Source organism: Onychostoma macrolepis, chromosome 16 (assembly GCF_012432095.1).
Source record: "Onychostoma macrolepis isolate SWU-2019 chromosome 16, ASM1243209v1, whole genome shotgun sequence".
Lineage (NCBI taxonomy): Eukaryota > Metazoa > Chordata > Actinopteri > Cypriniformes > Cyprinidae > Onychostoma > Onychostoma macrolepis.
The window spans coordinates 8,659,557-8,676,215 of NC_081170.1; the positions used below are offsets into that span (position 1 = coordinate 8,659,557).

The following is a 16,659-nucleotide window of genomic DNA, read 5'->3' on the forward strand; positions in this document are numbered from 1 at the left end:
ACAAACGTATTAACCAGCACGACTGTTTTTGAAATTGATAATATTAATAAATTTTTTTGAGCTCCAAATCAGCATATCAGAATGATTTCTGAAGGATCATGATGAGACAAAATGAAGCCTAGTTGCTGAAAATTCAGTTTTGCCATCACAGGAATAAATTATATTTTAAAATGTATTAAAATAGACATTTTTATTGTAATAATATTTTAAACTATAATAGTATTTCAGAATATTAAATAACTGTTTTTGAGATTATTTTCCAAAACATTAAAAAATCTTACTGACCCCAGCATTTTAAATGGTATTGTACATAGTACACACAAATATTGTGTGAAATAGTCCATATTTAATAATTTTTTTAAAACCCTTTTTTTAAATATTATTAAATACTGTCTCAGTAGGTAGCTCACAAAGTTTTGTAACAGAACTGTAGTTTCCATCCTCCAATAGTGTATTTATGAAATGCTGGCCTGTGCACTGATTCTATTTCCTTTATGTGTCTATAGGGTGGCGGTGGTCCAGGCTATCTCTTTCCAGAGGAAGACTCTGTCTTACATGCTGCTGGTGAACCCAAGCAACCTGTTCAGCATAAACCAGGAGAGTGGCGCGCTCAGCCTGACACGAACTGTGGACTTTGAGAGTGGACAACATCTCCATCACCTGCAAGTCAGAGCTTCCGAACCAGATACTGGACTGAGCAACATGGCAGAGGTAAGCACACATTTACCTAGCTACCTAAATGGTTTTCAACCATTTTTATCTTGTTGTTATATATTGTTTTCTCTCACATACTTAATGAGATAAACCAGCTTAGGCCTGACATTAAGATGCTGTATGTGTGGCTGTCAGTCATTCTTCACATCATGACACATCTGGTACTTTCAGAGGTGAAAAATGCATATGCTTTGATACACACAATAACACACACACACACACACACACACACACACAAAGGCATACTCAAGCACAAACAGAAACAAAAACATATCAGCAGAAAAAGCACTAATGAGAGATTGTGTGTGGCGCTGAGGCCATCAAACACGCCACAGCTGTGGCTGTTACCACTTATGAGACTTAGCGGTGTATGTGTCTTTATGTGGAAGATGAAGTGAAGCGACTAAGGCAAAGAAATATGACAGATGTTTGATGTATTTTACCCATTGTGTTGTTGTTACTGTTATTTGAGGCACAAATGTATCCATTTGTGTGTGCGTGTTGCTCACACTGTTGTTGTTCCGTGTTGATCTTCTTTGTTTGGCAGAAGTTCCTCCACATTAATTGAGTCCTCTTGATGGACTTGGCTGAGACACAATGATGTGTAACTGTGTCTGTGCCAGCACCAGTCACACACACACACACACACACACACACACTCGCACATTTTAGATAATTGTCGGTGTCACTGCCCCCTGCCAAATGATTACACCATCTGTGAAGTCGACTCCATGAGTAGGACAGGCTAGAACAGAGATGAGACGAAACAATATGAGAGAAGAGGAGAAGAGAAGAGACAAGGCCAGAAGAGACTAGACTGGACAAGACTAAATGAACAGAGAAGAGATTAGACAAACAATCCAGATGAGATTAGAAAAGAAAAAGAGATGAGATGCAACAAGAGAGGAGATCAGTTGAGACAAAACAAAACAGAAGAGACCAGAAAATATGAAATGAAACCAGATGAAAAGACAATAAGAGACGAAAAAAGACAAGGTTAGACATGAAAGAGAGGAGACAAGATAAGACAAGAAAATTAAATGAGATGAGAGAAGAAGAGACTAAATGTATTGATGAGACAGCAGGAAAAGAGGCTAGAAAAGGTCAAATGAGACAATTAGAGACAAACAGATAAAAGGACAGGTCATGAGAAGAGATGAAACTACAGTAGACTAGAAAAGATGAAATGGAACAAAATGAGAGTAGAAGAAAAGATAAGAGATGAGGATAGAAGAGACAAAAGGATATTATATGAAAAGTTAAGAAATGAGTCCAAATGAGATTAGAGGAGACAAGAGACTAAACAGAGCAAGGTGAGAAGAAAAGAGACAAGGCAAAACCAGAAGAGAAGTGTGTAAAACATTAAATGAGACAAGAAGGATAAGATGAGAAAATTAAATGAGATGAGACGAGAAGGGACTAAATGTGTTGATGAGACAGTAGAAAAAGAGACTAGAAAAGGTAAAATGAGACAAAATGAGACCAGAAGAGACGAGATAAAAGGACAAGTATTGTAAAGAGATGACACTAGAATAGACTAGAAAAGATGAAATGGGACAAAATTAATGTAGAAGAGAAGATAAGAAATGAGACCAGATGTGATGATAGGAGACAAGAGAAGAGACTAAACAAGACAAAGATGAAAAGAAAAGAGACTAGAAAAAGAAGATGCAGAGAAGAGAAATGAGATGAGAAATGAGATGAGAGGGGAGGAGACTAGAAGAAACGAGAAAAGAAAAAAGGAGCGAAGAATGAGCGCCTGTCCTCTTAGCATGTGAAAAATGATTTCATAAAGATGAAGCTCTACATTAAGACTCTTCATCTCTTTTAGACCCCTGTTGTTGTTATTAGCAGTGATTCTCCTCCAGCAGCAGACATCAGACTCATTACTACCATATTCAACTTCCAGCAGCTATGAAACAAGCACAGAACGTTCTCCTCCATTGGGCAGATTCCTGAGGGATAACTGAAGAGAAAAAGAAACCCGCAATGCAGAGCTACATGGGTTTTAAGGCTTTGGCCTGATGGTTTCAGAGCTGTATGGTCAGCTACAGTGCAGTGTGTGTTACGTGTAAGGAACTTTTCCCTCTTGGCAGTGCTGTTCCTCTGAGATAAGCAGTTCTGCAGGACTCACCCTCACCATGACTAACGCTCCCACTGAGAACACGTACCCTGCTTTCCCTCTGCCTCTGTTCGGTCAAAGTCAAATCCTGTGCCAGTATTCTGTCTGAATGCTCACAAATCGCTGCACAGAGAGAAGCCTGAATGTAGATACAGCCCTTCCATAAGCTATCATCTGAGCTTCAGCTGAGATCTGCTACATTAAAGTCTACACACTGAGTTTGACTGGGGTTTCTGTGTGTGTTTGTGGGGTGGTTGAGCCATTTGCATTTAGTGGCTTCTGCCGCAGCTGTTCTGTTCTGCTTCAGCCTCTTCTTTTAATGTTATTCCTCTCTCTTATGCCTTCGTTCTTAACCGAAAGCCTCCAGAAAGCCAAGTGATTCAGGACACTAAATGTGTCCATGCTCATACAGGGTTTTAGTCCCTGTTTTACAGATTACCTTCTGTGCAAATATTGAGGTCAGCCATTTTTCCAAGAAGCTGGTTGACCAAATAACTTTTTCATAAATTTATTGAATTTTAGTAATTTACTGAATTTTAAGAATAAAATAGATAAAAACAGAAAGAATGATGAGTGATGAGTGATGAGTAATAATTGTTTGTAGCTCACTTACTCTCACATTGTTGTAAATATTGGCATGTTTGTAATCAATATGCAGCCAAAATTTTCCTTGAAGGTCAGTATGGAGAATATGTGCACAGAGGTTGCGTGATAAATAATCATTAAACATCATTCTGATAAGCTGGTTTGCAAATGTTCTGTCTTGTTCTGTTTTAATCTCTCAGTATTGTTCTGATTGGCATTTTGAATGCAACATAACAAGAAGTTCTTTGACAAGAGCTATTTTAGTGTTCGCATTAAAGACATTTCTGTGAAATTCCACTGGAAATAGCGTAGTAATGCATGAAGCACTGTTCACCCAGAAGCCATTTTCAAACTGTTGGTCTGTGCAGCAAATTCATGTGAAAATGTAAATTCGTCCAAAAAAGATTCAGAACAGTGGTAAATGTGTCCACAACTCATCTCTCGCGTCTATATTCACTGGTCACTTTAAAACTCCCATTTTACTCTCCTTGTCTCCACTTCTGCTGCCTTTTAGCATCCTTTTTTTTTAAAAAATACTCCTAAAGTATATTAAGGATATTTAACACAATCAAACAGATAATATATAGTCAAACCAAAATTTATTCAGACACCTTCAAAATTTCTCACATTATCACAGTTTATTCACTATAGTTTAGAAAATGGTAATAAAATATTACAAGAACTCAAGAGTTAAACTGCATCCGAACAAATTCATCTTGATAATGTCAGATAACTTTGTTAGAAAGGTATGTAATGAATTAGGTTGAATAGCTGTCAGCTGTCTGTTAAATTTAAGTACACAATTACATAATACCAATTTAGGTCAACCAATTACCAAGTAATTCTTAAATTTGTTCAGTCTGTGGTATAAAAAGGTCACATTAGCAATTAAAGAAAAAAAAACACTTAAACAAAACATGGTTATGTCAAAGTGTCTGAATAATTTTTGGTCCCAAATTTGTATGAAGAATGTTTGGGTATAATATGTCAGAGTTTACTTTATTTTGCTATCCTCACTTATATAAATGAACTACGTAAAAAAAAAAAATCTAAAATGATATCTGGTGTCTGAATGATTTTTGGTTTGACTGTATTTTAAATATATTTAGTATTTTTTATCTGTCAACATTGTGGAAAGCATTTTTAATTACCCATTAATGTTCTTATAATTATAAGTAATTAGAGAAGACGAAATTGAATTGATGGCTAATGCTTCTGCACTCACCTGTCAGTGAACTCTATTACTACTATTGTCTAGTGATTTTGATGCTTTAAAGACCTTTAAAGATTCACTATGGAGTGATGAAGCTATTTGAGTATTTGTAGGGAGGTTTATTTGGGAAAAACCATTCAAGTTTCCATACTTGTCCCCATAGTAATGTTGCTTTCTCTGTGTCTTTCTCTTACTAATGCAGGTGGTGGTTCACATCACAGATGAGAATGATTGCACACCAGAATTTATGCACTCCATTTACAGTCGAGACAACGTCCCTGAGACCACCCCTACTGGCACATCCTTACTGCAGGGTGAGTGTCTAGCTCTCGATTTGTCTCTGTGTCCGTCTCACTTTCTATCTCTCTGTCCGTGTTTTTCCCCCGGCAGTCCCGCTCTTGAGGCAGGTGCTGTTGCTGCTTGCTCTGCGGGGGCGAGTGTCTCTTCAACTCAGTCCTGTAATTATGAAATAATTCATTATGGCAGCGCTTTCTGGGTGGTAAATGGATTGTAATCAAAGCCAGCTCAGTGGCTTCCAGGCAGAGAAGCTTTTCTGCCCCCGTCTTCCTCTCCTCTCCAATCTCTCATCCCCCCGACTAGCTCTTGTCAAACTAGTCAGACCATCAACCCTCCATTTTGTGTCTTTGCTGACGTTGTGGGCTCTATAACCACAGGTCTGAGACTGTGACCCAGGAATAGAGGTGAGATCTCCGCTGTGGCCGAGTGGGGGGCTATGACCCCCTCTATGTTCTTCAGATAATCATGTCTGATAGAGAAAGACAGATCTGAAGAAGAGGCATGCCTGACCTCCTCCTCCTCTAAAACACAAGCGTTAATGGGATGGGACCTGTTATCGCGCTGTGCTGGCCCCATCTACGATCTTATCACTGTAACTGAAGGTGTTTTAGAGGCTTAAAAAAACATGAATGAGATGTCGTGTTGCGTTTTAGAAAGAGGTTTGAGTGCATTAGTTGTTTTAAATAAATATTCATAAGCCCTAATTAGTGGTGCTTGCTAAGGCAGGCATTACTGTTAGTATTGCTCATAGTTAGCTTTTGGGATTTGAACAAACCTCTAACCCTCATTATTAAAGGGATAGTTATCCAAATCTGTCACGATTTACTTACCTTCATATCCAACTAAATCCATAAGACTTTGGTTAATCTTCAAAACACAAATTAAGATATTTTTAATGAAACCTGAGAGATTTCTATCCTTCCATTAAAAGTTCTGGTAACCAAAATTTAGAAGATCCTAAAAAGGTCATATATATACATATATACACACAGTATTGACTGATGCTGATAAATTACAAAAATCTCTAATATTGAAGAATAACCGTTATGGTACCATATGGCAACATGTTGTGCGTTTCTAGTAAAAATCCCATAGACTTCCACTGAAGGAGCTATATCTAGAGACCAGAATATCAGAGAGACTTGTGGGTGGGCTCTTTTTACCTGGGCAGCCTTGCAACCACATAGCAACATGCTTAAAAACCACTGAAAACCCACAACATTACTATATGTGAAATAACATTTAAAAAATAAAAATATTTATGCACTAAAGTCTTGGTCAGTAAAACTAGCCATGATCTGTATATGTTCAGCTGGACGTGTGAATACATACATGCATGTGTCTTTTTTATCTCTAATTCAGTTGTATTAAGAATTTCCAATCTAATAGTTATCTTACTATCGAACAGAAGCTAATGAGCTTTGTGCTCAACGGCCAGGAAATTCTTCTCATCCAGCGCTCATCAGAGATCGAAAAGCTCTGCGCTGCCCACCGTTTCAAAGAGCTCCCCACCTTCTCAGTGATTAACTATTCTTCATTTAGACTTTGTTGTGCACAAGCCTACGACACTGATGAAAAGAAGCAGAAAAGAGAGAAAAGCAAAGCAACAAGGAACAGAAGCGAGTCAGATCTGGCAGACCACATGTTTTGTGAGACAGATGCACAAATTTAGAATGCCAACTGCATTTATGCAATTCAATTATGTTTACATATCGCTGCACCCAATGAAAACACGCACTGTTCGTCGTATGCAAACAGAATGGTTCCTGCCTCTGATTCCAGTTGGCTCTCTGTTTTAGTGTGGTACGCAAAACAACTTTCTTTTTCTGTCTCTGTGTCTTCTTTCTCTTCTCGTTTCGTCTCCCTCGCTCTCTTTCTCTCGCTCACAACATGTAAAAGCAGCAGGTTCACACAAACACCAGCTGGGGCTGTTATTTGCTTATCAAATGTGTTCTGTTGTGAGCTGAAAAAAAAAGAAAAACACGGCGCAATCGCCGACTGTGCGAAGCCTGGCAGAAGGGAGAGAAGATTATTATTGTTGTTTACCTTAAAACGGGATTAGACTGTAAATTGGGTGCCGGCTTTTAATAGGGCCTAGCAGGAAGAGAAGTGCAGAACGCGCTCCAATTATCGCACGGAAAACTTCTCGGAGAGGATTTAGCGCACGGCGAAGCAACGCACTTAAAACTCGCCCAACCTTAGCCCACCTTCCTACCAGCCTTTCTCTCTCTCTCTCTCTCTCTCTCTCCCAAGCTGCCTAACTGGTATGTTTAATTTAGCGCTGGTCTCTCGTTCGCATGCATTAAATATGGTAATAGGTAGCCCTAAGAGACGGTGTATTAGGGCTTGTATTTTTAATGAACCTTCTGTTTGAATCCTGGCTGTATGATTTCACATGCGTTCACGGCCGCTCCGAAACTTGTTTATACGCGTGCAGGGCGCTGACACCTACCCTTACCCACCTGCTTCCTACAGCCGCAACAAGTCCTCAGCTTAACTGCCAGAGAAAGAGGGTTTCTGCTGAACGTCTCTACATCTGTGGGCGCTAGCTATTTGCCTTGGAGATTAGAGGGCCGTCATGTGGCTGTAGTAAATGAGTGTGCTGGCTGGCTGGGTGTGATGACAGCTTGCCTGCAGTATAATGATACAGGACCCTGACTTTGGCTGTGGGCCTAATGACAGCAAAGCCTTCCTCCACTTTTACTTTTGATCTGCTTCAGTCAACAGCAGCTTTTCACCGTGCCACTGACAGATGGGCACTTAAATTGATCAAATATAGAATTGGCCTCTGCTACATAGTTTTAATTAATATTGGCTCTATTACTATGACACCGTACGTAATTTAAAAAGCACTTAGCACAAGAAATCCAACAACTTCAAACAAGATGCTTTTCAGTGTTATACTGTGTTCTAACTGCATAAATATCACAAAACTCTGAAATCTTTCTATATATGATATTGGGAGTTTTATACAGGTACAGGTATTACAGGTATATATTATTTTTATGCATACACTACCAAAAGTCAAAAGTTTATGTAATAGTTAAGATTTTTTTAATGTTTTTGAACAAATTCTCTTACCCAAGCTGCATTTATTTGATCAAAATGTAGTAAAAATTGTAGTATTGTGAAATTATTATTAAAATGTAAAGGAACTATTAATATATTTTAAAATGTTATAATTCCTGTTGATTACATTACATATTTATTTAAAAAATATTGATATAGAAAACATTTTTTTATTGTAATAATATTTCACAGTATGTTTTTGATCAAATAAATCCAACCTTGGTGAGCATAACAAGCTTTTGATCAAAAAACATGAAAAAATCGTCTACTGTTTGGTTGTGTGTCAAATTGTTGTAATTATTATTTTTATTATTATATTTAAGTTGTTTAGTTATATTTTATTTGTCATTATATTTTTAAGCTGCAGTCCGTAACTTTTTTGTGTTCAAAATTTACAAAATTTATGTAATAAGCGAGTACACCATGAATCCATTTTCCAAACCGTATTTTTGGCTTGTCCTGAATCACTACTGTACACTAGGGGTGTCCCCGACTAAGGATTTTCATAGTCGAATCGGAATTTTCGATTCATGCCGATAGTCGACTGATAGTTGAATCATATATTTGGGGGCGGAGCAAAATTCATTACCAAGAGTCAAGTCAGACGTTCGACAGTCATAAATACACAGGGAAAATGTGTAACGGACGCCGTGCATTAAAAAAAGATTTTTTTAATGCACAATGTGATGTCTTATTTTTCTTCTTTTGATTTAATTAAACATTAAGTATCTTCTGGCTGAATTTTTCACTTCAAATTACTTGACACTGGAAACTTGCATGCATGGTTAGGACACGGTGTTACACACAAACATACATACACACACACACACACACACACACACACACACACACAAATCCATCCTTAAAACCTCACAAGCATTGTCATAGTGACATTAAAGCTTATAATTGATAGTGAATACCCCCATATCAGAACTTTCCAGGCCTAATGAGAACACAACTGTCTGAGAAAAGCATAGAGATGATTAAGAACTGACATTTGTTTTCAGTGCCTGACCCAGAGCAGATCTCCGCCAAGGTTGCCTTCGCCGCAATTTACTGCTGTGTTATTGCTAGCTGTTGCCTTTAGTCAACGTGACCTGATGTTTAACGTGGCTCTTTCGTCCCTCTCTCTCTTTCTAGTTCTGGCACGGGACTGTGATACAGGCCTTAATGCAGAACTGTCCTACTTCATCCAGAGCGTGGACTTTGACATCTCATCTCAGGGAGTGGTGAGCCCCAGTCAGAGGCTGGACTATGAGAGACCCAACCACATGTACGAGTGCACGGTGGTGGCTGTGGACAAGGGAACGCCCCCTCGCACAGGCACAGCCTCCATCCGAATCCGCATGGCCAACGTCAACGATGAAGCCCCTGTCTTTTCACAGACTGTGTATGATTCTTTTTTTTTTTTTTGTCTGCTTTCATTTTCCTTTTGATTGCAATGCTTTCTGGAATACTTGATTCTGGCTGGTCACAACATTCTGCAATCAAATATTTGCATATAATCACTACTTAAACTATATAATTAATCGTTGATCTCTCAAATCACTCCACTTTTTGTTCTCACATAATGAATGAAACGTATTTATTTAGCAGATTTTCATTTAAAAATTGAATTATATTTGCATACAAAACTAAATTGAACATTGATCTTTCAAATCACTCCTCGGTCTCTTTCTTCTCACATAATGCATTTATTTATGTATATATTTACATTTTCATTATAAATCAAAAATAAACATGTATAAATCAATTATTATTATTATTATTTTATATAAAGTGCATTAAGTACACAATTAGTTGTTCCAATTTAGCAGACCTTAAGTATACCAGTTTAGTATACTAAAGGTACAATTGCAGGGTATTTGAGTTAAGTACATACATATGTAAATGTATTTGTAGTATACTTAACATGAAATTAATGCATTTCAAATACATTTTAGTATATTTAATTTTCCACTAGGGTAGTAATTTGAGTTGACATATATTAATTTGACTTATGTATTTCACTGCTTATTTCTGTTCTAATTTAGGTTTAGTTTTCTATTTTGTTCTCCTCGTATCTCTTTGGAGTGCCTAAGAATATACAGTTTTACACTCTTTTTTCGTCACAATGGGATTTCATCAGAGCAGATCCAAGCAGAGGTTCTTGCAAAAGCTGAGCATCAGGCTATACGGCTCTGGCATTTATTGAATGTAGCCAGAAGGAGAGGCAGACATTTGGTCCGATTCAGCAGAAAGACAACAATCACAGTGAAGCAAGCGAGCCTTCTACACACACACACACACATAGAGCTCTATTTGAGAACATCATCTCCCTTGGTAGGAGTTTGGGAGACACATAAAGGAGCTGGTGGTGGTGTATCATCATTAGAGCTGCAGTATGTGTGTGTGTTTATGTTAGGATTTGCTCTGGTTCTTCTCAGTGCAGGGACCGCGTGGTTGTTTGTGTGCGCCCTGGGATACGCTTCAGAGGCCGTGTAGGGGAAGCAGATGGTGGGTCTGTGATGTTCTGAGCCTGATCTGTCTGTCTATCTATCTCTGTCTCCCTCTTTCTGCAGATATAAAACCTTTCTTTCGGAAGACGCCGGCCCGGAGACGCTAGTGGCCATTGTGCACGCCAAAGACCCAGATGGGGATGGCGTAACATATGCCATCACCGGGGGTAACGAAGACAGCAATTTTGAGCTGGACAACCAGAAGGGTGAGTCAAGTGGCATGCAAACTTAAAGCTCACTGCTCTGGTAACAGCGTCCAGGCATCCGGTACAAGGCCTCAGGGATGCTGTCTTTAACAAGAACATCCAAAGCCATCAAAAAACACATTTCCTCTTCCTGTCTGCTCAGCACGCATCTTTAATCCATCATTCAACTCACGTTTGTGGTATTTGTAGAAAAAACAAACACCCCTTGTGTTGTTTTTGGTCTACAGCTCATGTTTTTTTGTGTGTGTGCACACTTGTGTGTGAATGCAATGTTTGTCTGTTTTCATGCCTGCCTGCCTGTGCGCTTTCAGTCTCAAGGTTACATTTGTCTGCAGTGTTTGCTTTTCGTTTGTTTACCAGCACATTTTATGCCTGAGAGCTGGAAAACAGCAGTATGCTAAAGCTCTCTCCTGTCTTATCAGCCTCTCGGCACGGCTGTTCCACCACCCAACCCATTACAGGCCAGCGTAGCGAGATGGCCCATGGCTTTAGCACTCAGAAAAGCTGCGTGGAGTTGTCACTTCAAAGATGCAGCAGCACTTTTTTTTTTTGCGCACAAGTTGTTTGGTGAATGTGCAACCATTAGAAGCCCATTTTGCGAGGTTGTTAAGCATGATGCACAAAGGCAGCTGTCATTCTTTACAGATATTAATGTTTTCAATTCAAGAGGTTGTCACCTTGGGTAAAAAAAGCGCTTGTATTAACAAACAGGCCTGACAGCGACTTTTTTGGGTGTACGTCCTTGTGAAAAACAAAGTACACTTTTGCACCAAACTTATTATGGAAATAATACTCTTTAACACAGAATTTTTCCAAAGTGTGAACTGAATGTAATGTTTTGGGCACTCAATTTGTACTTAATTTTAGTTATTATTTACATTATATTAAATGAAGTTGTTGAACTTTAGAGTTCTTTTTTGTGCTGCTGAATGTTCTGACAAGCTTTTATGATAAACTAAATAATACTTTAATGTCATTTGGGTAACACTTTAGTATAGGGACCAGTTTTCACTATTAACTAGTTGCTTATTAGCATGCCTATTAATAACATATTGGCTGTTTATTAGTACTTATAAAGCACATATTCTGCATGACCATATTCTACGTCCTTAATCCTGCCCAATACCAAAACTTAACAACTACCTGATTAAGAATTAATAAGCAGCAAATTAGGAGTTTGAGGCAAAAGTCGTAATTAACGGTTTGTTAATGGTAAGAATTAGACCTTAAAACAAAGCATGACCGTCATTTCTAATGATATTTGTAATAACATTTTTGTAATGATGAAGCTGCTATTTAGTAAATTTGAAATATGTTAATTTTAAATTTGATATTGTCACACTACAGTTAAAATTATAATACCTTGCATGTGCTTTAGTATGTTAGTCAGCACACATAAGTGTACTTTAAAATATAACAAAAGGTGATTAAAACAATGATTTAAAATGTACTTAAAAGTAAAACAGTTAATTTTTTATTATTACAGTGTGCACTTAAGTGTGTTATGAAACACACTCTTTTTTTTTGGCGTTTTTTATTTGCCTTTATTATGATAGGACAATGTAGAGGAGACAGGAAGCAAAGTGGGAGAGAGAGGGATGTGGGATCGGGAAAGGTCCTTGAGCCGGCATTCGAACTTGGGACGCCCTTAACGCAATGGCGTCATATGTCAGCGCACTGCCCGCTAGGCTATCGGCGCTGACTATGAAAGTGTACTCTCTTTAACTGGTCTTTTATTTAATTAATGTTAAATTAAGTGCAGATTCAATGCAGTTAAGCACACTTGTCTTTTACAGAAACAATGAGATGAGCTTAAGCATTCTTTTGAATTATTTACAGGCATCATCAAACTGCGGCGTAGTCCTCCTCCGAAACTGCGCGGACCTCAGTATGTCCTCAACGTCACAGCGACTGATGACAACGCAGCCGGTGGGCCACTCCCCCTCAGTAGCTCCGCCCAGGTCATCGTTGGCATCAATGACATCAACAACAACAAGCCAGTATTTGATGAGGTGAGGTTAAAAGATTTAAAACTATATGTCAAAATCCATTTCTAGTGAGTGATTTACAAGTTGAAAGACTAAATCAGCGGACAGAGAGGAAACATAACCAAAAGTGTGTACAGGAGAAGAGGTCTAGATATGAGTACAGAATTCAAATATATTCTCTCATTAAATCTGCCTAGCATGAAGTGCCTCAGGCTTTTAATACCAGTGACACTGTGAACACCTCACTAATGGCAGTGTTTAGAGACAGAGATGAAGTCTGAGGGGACAAAAAGTAAAGAATGATGGGTGGGAGCTAATATACAGAAATAAGAGAGCGAAAGACGTACTGTAAGATAAAGCAATAAACAATGAATTGCGTCTACTGATGACATGATGACATGCACACAGTCTCATTTTATATCCCAATTCACTAAAAAAAACTATAGATCATTGCTGAATGCATTTTCCATGACCATGACACAATTCTCAGTTTTCAGGTTTGCTTCTAAATGACAGCAGACTGCCGTTAGATGACCTCCTTTACTCAGACTGTGAACCAGACACCTGAGTTGGTTCTTTAAGATGCTGAAAATATGTTTGACTATATTTACATCTGGCTAAAACTCTATTTCATGAATTCGCCCCAAAATAAGCACGTAAAAGAGAGCAAATATTAAAGAATGTGTGCAAAATGAAACACGGCGAGAAAGAGACAGGTGAAAGCAGAGCTGAGGAAAGAGCAGACAGCTGGCAGAAGGAGATCTAAAGGCTCTCGGAGGTCTCTGGTGGGAGAGCTTTTCCGTGCAGGCCGGTGGTGCAGGAGGGCTGTGCGCGAGTGTGTAGGAGGCAGAATCATGTCCCTGTACACTCCCCGTGAGCCCCACAGGCCCTACTTTTGCTGCCGCCGCTGCCACCTCCTCTGCTGCTGCCCATGAATATTTCAAGGGGGAATTACTCACCGGCACAGGGGATGCATATGAAATAGAAGCACTAAGTGAGCCCCAGGGGCAACATCTGGCCCTGTTCCTTCCTCTCACTCTCTCTGTCTCTATGCCTGCCCTGCTGACCAGAGTCTTTTCCTTCTGTACTGTATCACTGGTTCTCAACTGGTTTCAAGACTCTTGATTTTACCTCAAGCACTTGTTTATTGTACAAAAATGTCTTATATTCCAACATTGAATGTTATTTATGTATTTATTAATGGTAATTTATTAATATTACCATGAAAAATGTTTGAACACCTCTTCTTTTTCTGTAGTCTGTGTTTGGTTTGTAAATGCCTCTTGAATTTTGATGGTTTTATGCTCTGTGCAGCTAATAAATGATTGCACAAAACACATTTGCATCACCCCAAAATAAAATATATTAGAAAATATATTATGCATAAAGAAAATGTTTGCATTGCAAATTAGCACTTCAAAGCCAAAAATGTAATTTACTTATAATGTATAATGGAATGTTGCAGTATATAAAATGCAAGTATATATGAAGTTCAGCATTCAAAATGTAATTAGAAGCGGAGACATCATTATATTTACTTTGCGAATTGGATAGGTCTGCTTTCTTACATCTGTTTGCAAACTGAATTGTGATAACTTTAAATTTCATTAACACAAACCCAAAGCTTAAGTCTTAAATTTCAATAAAACTGCATTGTAAGAACTGGTATTTCCATAGGGAAATACAAATGTAGTGTTTTATTAAAGTCAGCATGAGTTTAAAACACTACAACAAATATTAAAAACTTTCAGTTTACTTTTTTTTTTTTTCCTTACACTAATGTGTTATGGAAATGTTTCCACCACAGGATAAAAAAATAAATTAAAAAAGGTAATTGTGACTTAATATTTTGCAATTCTGACTATTTCAGATTTTTTATTCTAAAATTTTGACTTTTTTTCACAATTGCCACATATAAACTGTCTCGCAAATATATCTGGAAATTCTGAGAAGAAAAGTCAGATTTGTAAGATATAAACTCAGAAATCAAAAGAAAAAAGTCAAAATTGTGAGATAAAAAGGTGCAATTGCCTTTATTTTTATTTTATGGTGGAAACAAAAAAAACGGAATGCCAAGATGTAAACTCAGAAGTCTAAGAAAAAAAAAATTGCAAGAAAGAAAGTCAGAATTCTGAGTTTATGTTTCGCAAATCTGTGCGAGTTTATATCTTGCTATTCTGATATTATGTCTCAGAATTTCTCAAAGAAAACAAGTCTGAATGTTTTAGATAAAAAGTCACAATTATCTTTTTTATTTCTTTATTCTGTAGGGGAAACAGGTTTCCACAGAAATGTAATGAAAATTGTCACAAAAAATATTAATGGTCTTTATATTCAATTTTAAGATATTTTTTCTTTTTCTCTTGATTTTGAAGTGCAGTATGACCTAATCATGTGAGGTTGTGATGTTCACCCAAAACACTGCCTCATCTTGGTAACACATGCTTTTCGACATTCCGCCGAATACAACTCCTCACCCTGCTTTGTGGTCTCTGGTTGCCAGCGCTCTTAATAGCACCACAGATTATGGCAATAGACTATCTGTTTGAGTCTTTTCCCTTGCTAAACTGAGAAATCCTCTCTAAGCCCTCTCAGAAGGGTGAGTATGTGTGTGTCGAAAGACAATGAGAGGTGTGAAGTGCAAAGCGCTGTGAGAATTCTCTTCAGAGGCTGGGAGGGAGGCTAATTCCAGCTTTTAGCCCCGGTATCGATCTAGTCACTTGATTAATCGCCTTAAGTTGACATGCCGCTCCCTTGTGGGCACCGCTCACCAGGACGCCCTGCCAGATGCCCGCTCTGTAATGAGAGCATGATGAGAAAGCAAGTGGAGGAGGAGGAGGAGGAAGGAGGTTGAGGCCTCATTATGCGTGTGTGTGCTCCTATTATGGACTTCAAAAGAGGAATTTATAAACACTTTATCCTAAATACAAACTTTATTCTCTCTGTCGTCATGTCTTGGTGTCCTGTTCCCGCTTTTCTTGCTCTTTATCTGTTATTATGAGAAACCATATTTACAGCATACTGTACATCCAGTACTCTTTAGTTTTTGTTTGATCTTGATATTGGGCTTTTCCCAAGGCATTTGCTTAGTACGTATTTCTGGCATCATCCATGTCTGAAACTCGGGTTTTGTTCTTTAAAGTGCAACAACTACAGCGTGAATGCACTGGTCCTGGAGAATCAGCCCCCAGGAACTTTTGTGCTGCACGTGCAGGCTCACGACGCCGATACAGGGGTCAACGGGGAGGTCAAGTACGGGATAATGCAGAGGGACGGGGCCTCACCCGGGTTCACTATCAACCCTGACACAGGTATTTCCTTTCTTCTTTACCAGATCATTGATTACATGCAATTGAACCTGAGGTGTCATGTGTTTCTAGTCAATGGGCCTCATTCTTTAAACATAAGCAGAATGCATTTCTTTATTCTTGGACGCCATTGAGATGTATGTAACAAAAAATTATTTATATTTAATTTTTAAATATTATTTAACTTTAATATTTATTTATATTTAATCAAATAGAAATTTGAGAAATGAAATGTATTTCTTTTTCAAAAATTTCTTTTTAATTTTTAATTTCTCTCAATGTTTAATTGTTCAGATGCCAGACATCGGAATGACTTCAATTTGGTATCCTAGTGTGTGAAAAAAATTAAATAAAAATCATGAATTCAAGCCATTTAGTTGCATTAAACTTGTGAAATATATAAAGTTGCAAATCACCAATGAAATGTGCATTGTATGTGTTGCACAGGTGTTATTAGTACGGCGGTAAGTTTTGACCGAGAGAGGCAGCGAGAGTACACACTATCAGTCACGGCGACGGACCAAGCACAAGAACCCCTCATTGGCATCTGTCAGATCACTGTCCTCATCGCTGACCAGAATGACAACGACCCCAAATTTGAGAATAGCCGCTATCAATGTAAGAACCACTGAACAATGTTTATAACCCTTATGAAAGAC

The 16,659-nt window shown here is 38.1% G+C and overlaps 1 protein-coding gene across 3 annotated transcripts in view; it reads left to right on the forward strand.

The window, feature by feature from the left end:
- Positions 1-16,659, forward strand: part of si:dkey-22o22.2 (neural-cadherin) — a 120,349-nt gene that overhangs the window by 64,747 nt on the left and 38,943 nt on the right. For all 3 annotated transcript variants that reach the window (XR_009266505.1, XM_058747742.1, XM_058747743.1), the window contains exons 4-10: positions 507-711; positions 4,837-4,948; positions 9,141-9,390; positions 10,562-10,704; positions 12,544-12,716; positions 15,835-16,003; positions 16,448-16,618. Coding sequence is in view for 2 of the 3 variants with exons in the window: in XM_058747742.1 (XP_058603725.1) it covers positions 507-711; positions 4,837-4,948; positions 9,141-9,390; positions 10,562-10,704; positions 12,544-12,716; positions 15,835-16,003; positions 16,448-16,618 (1,223 nt within the window). In the remaining variant the exon portion in view is untranslated. The remainder of the gene's footprint in view (positions 1-506; positions 712-4,836; positions 4,949-9,140; positions 9,391-10,561; positions 10,705-12,543; positions 12,717-15,834; positions 16,004-16,447; positions 16,619-16,659) is intronic.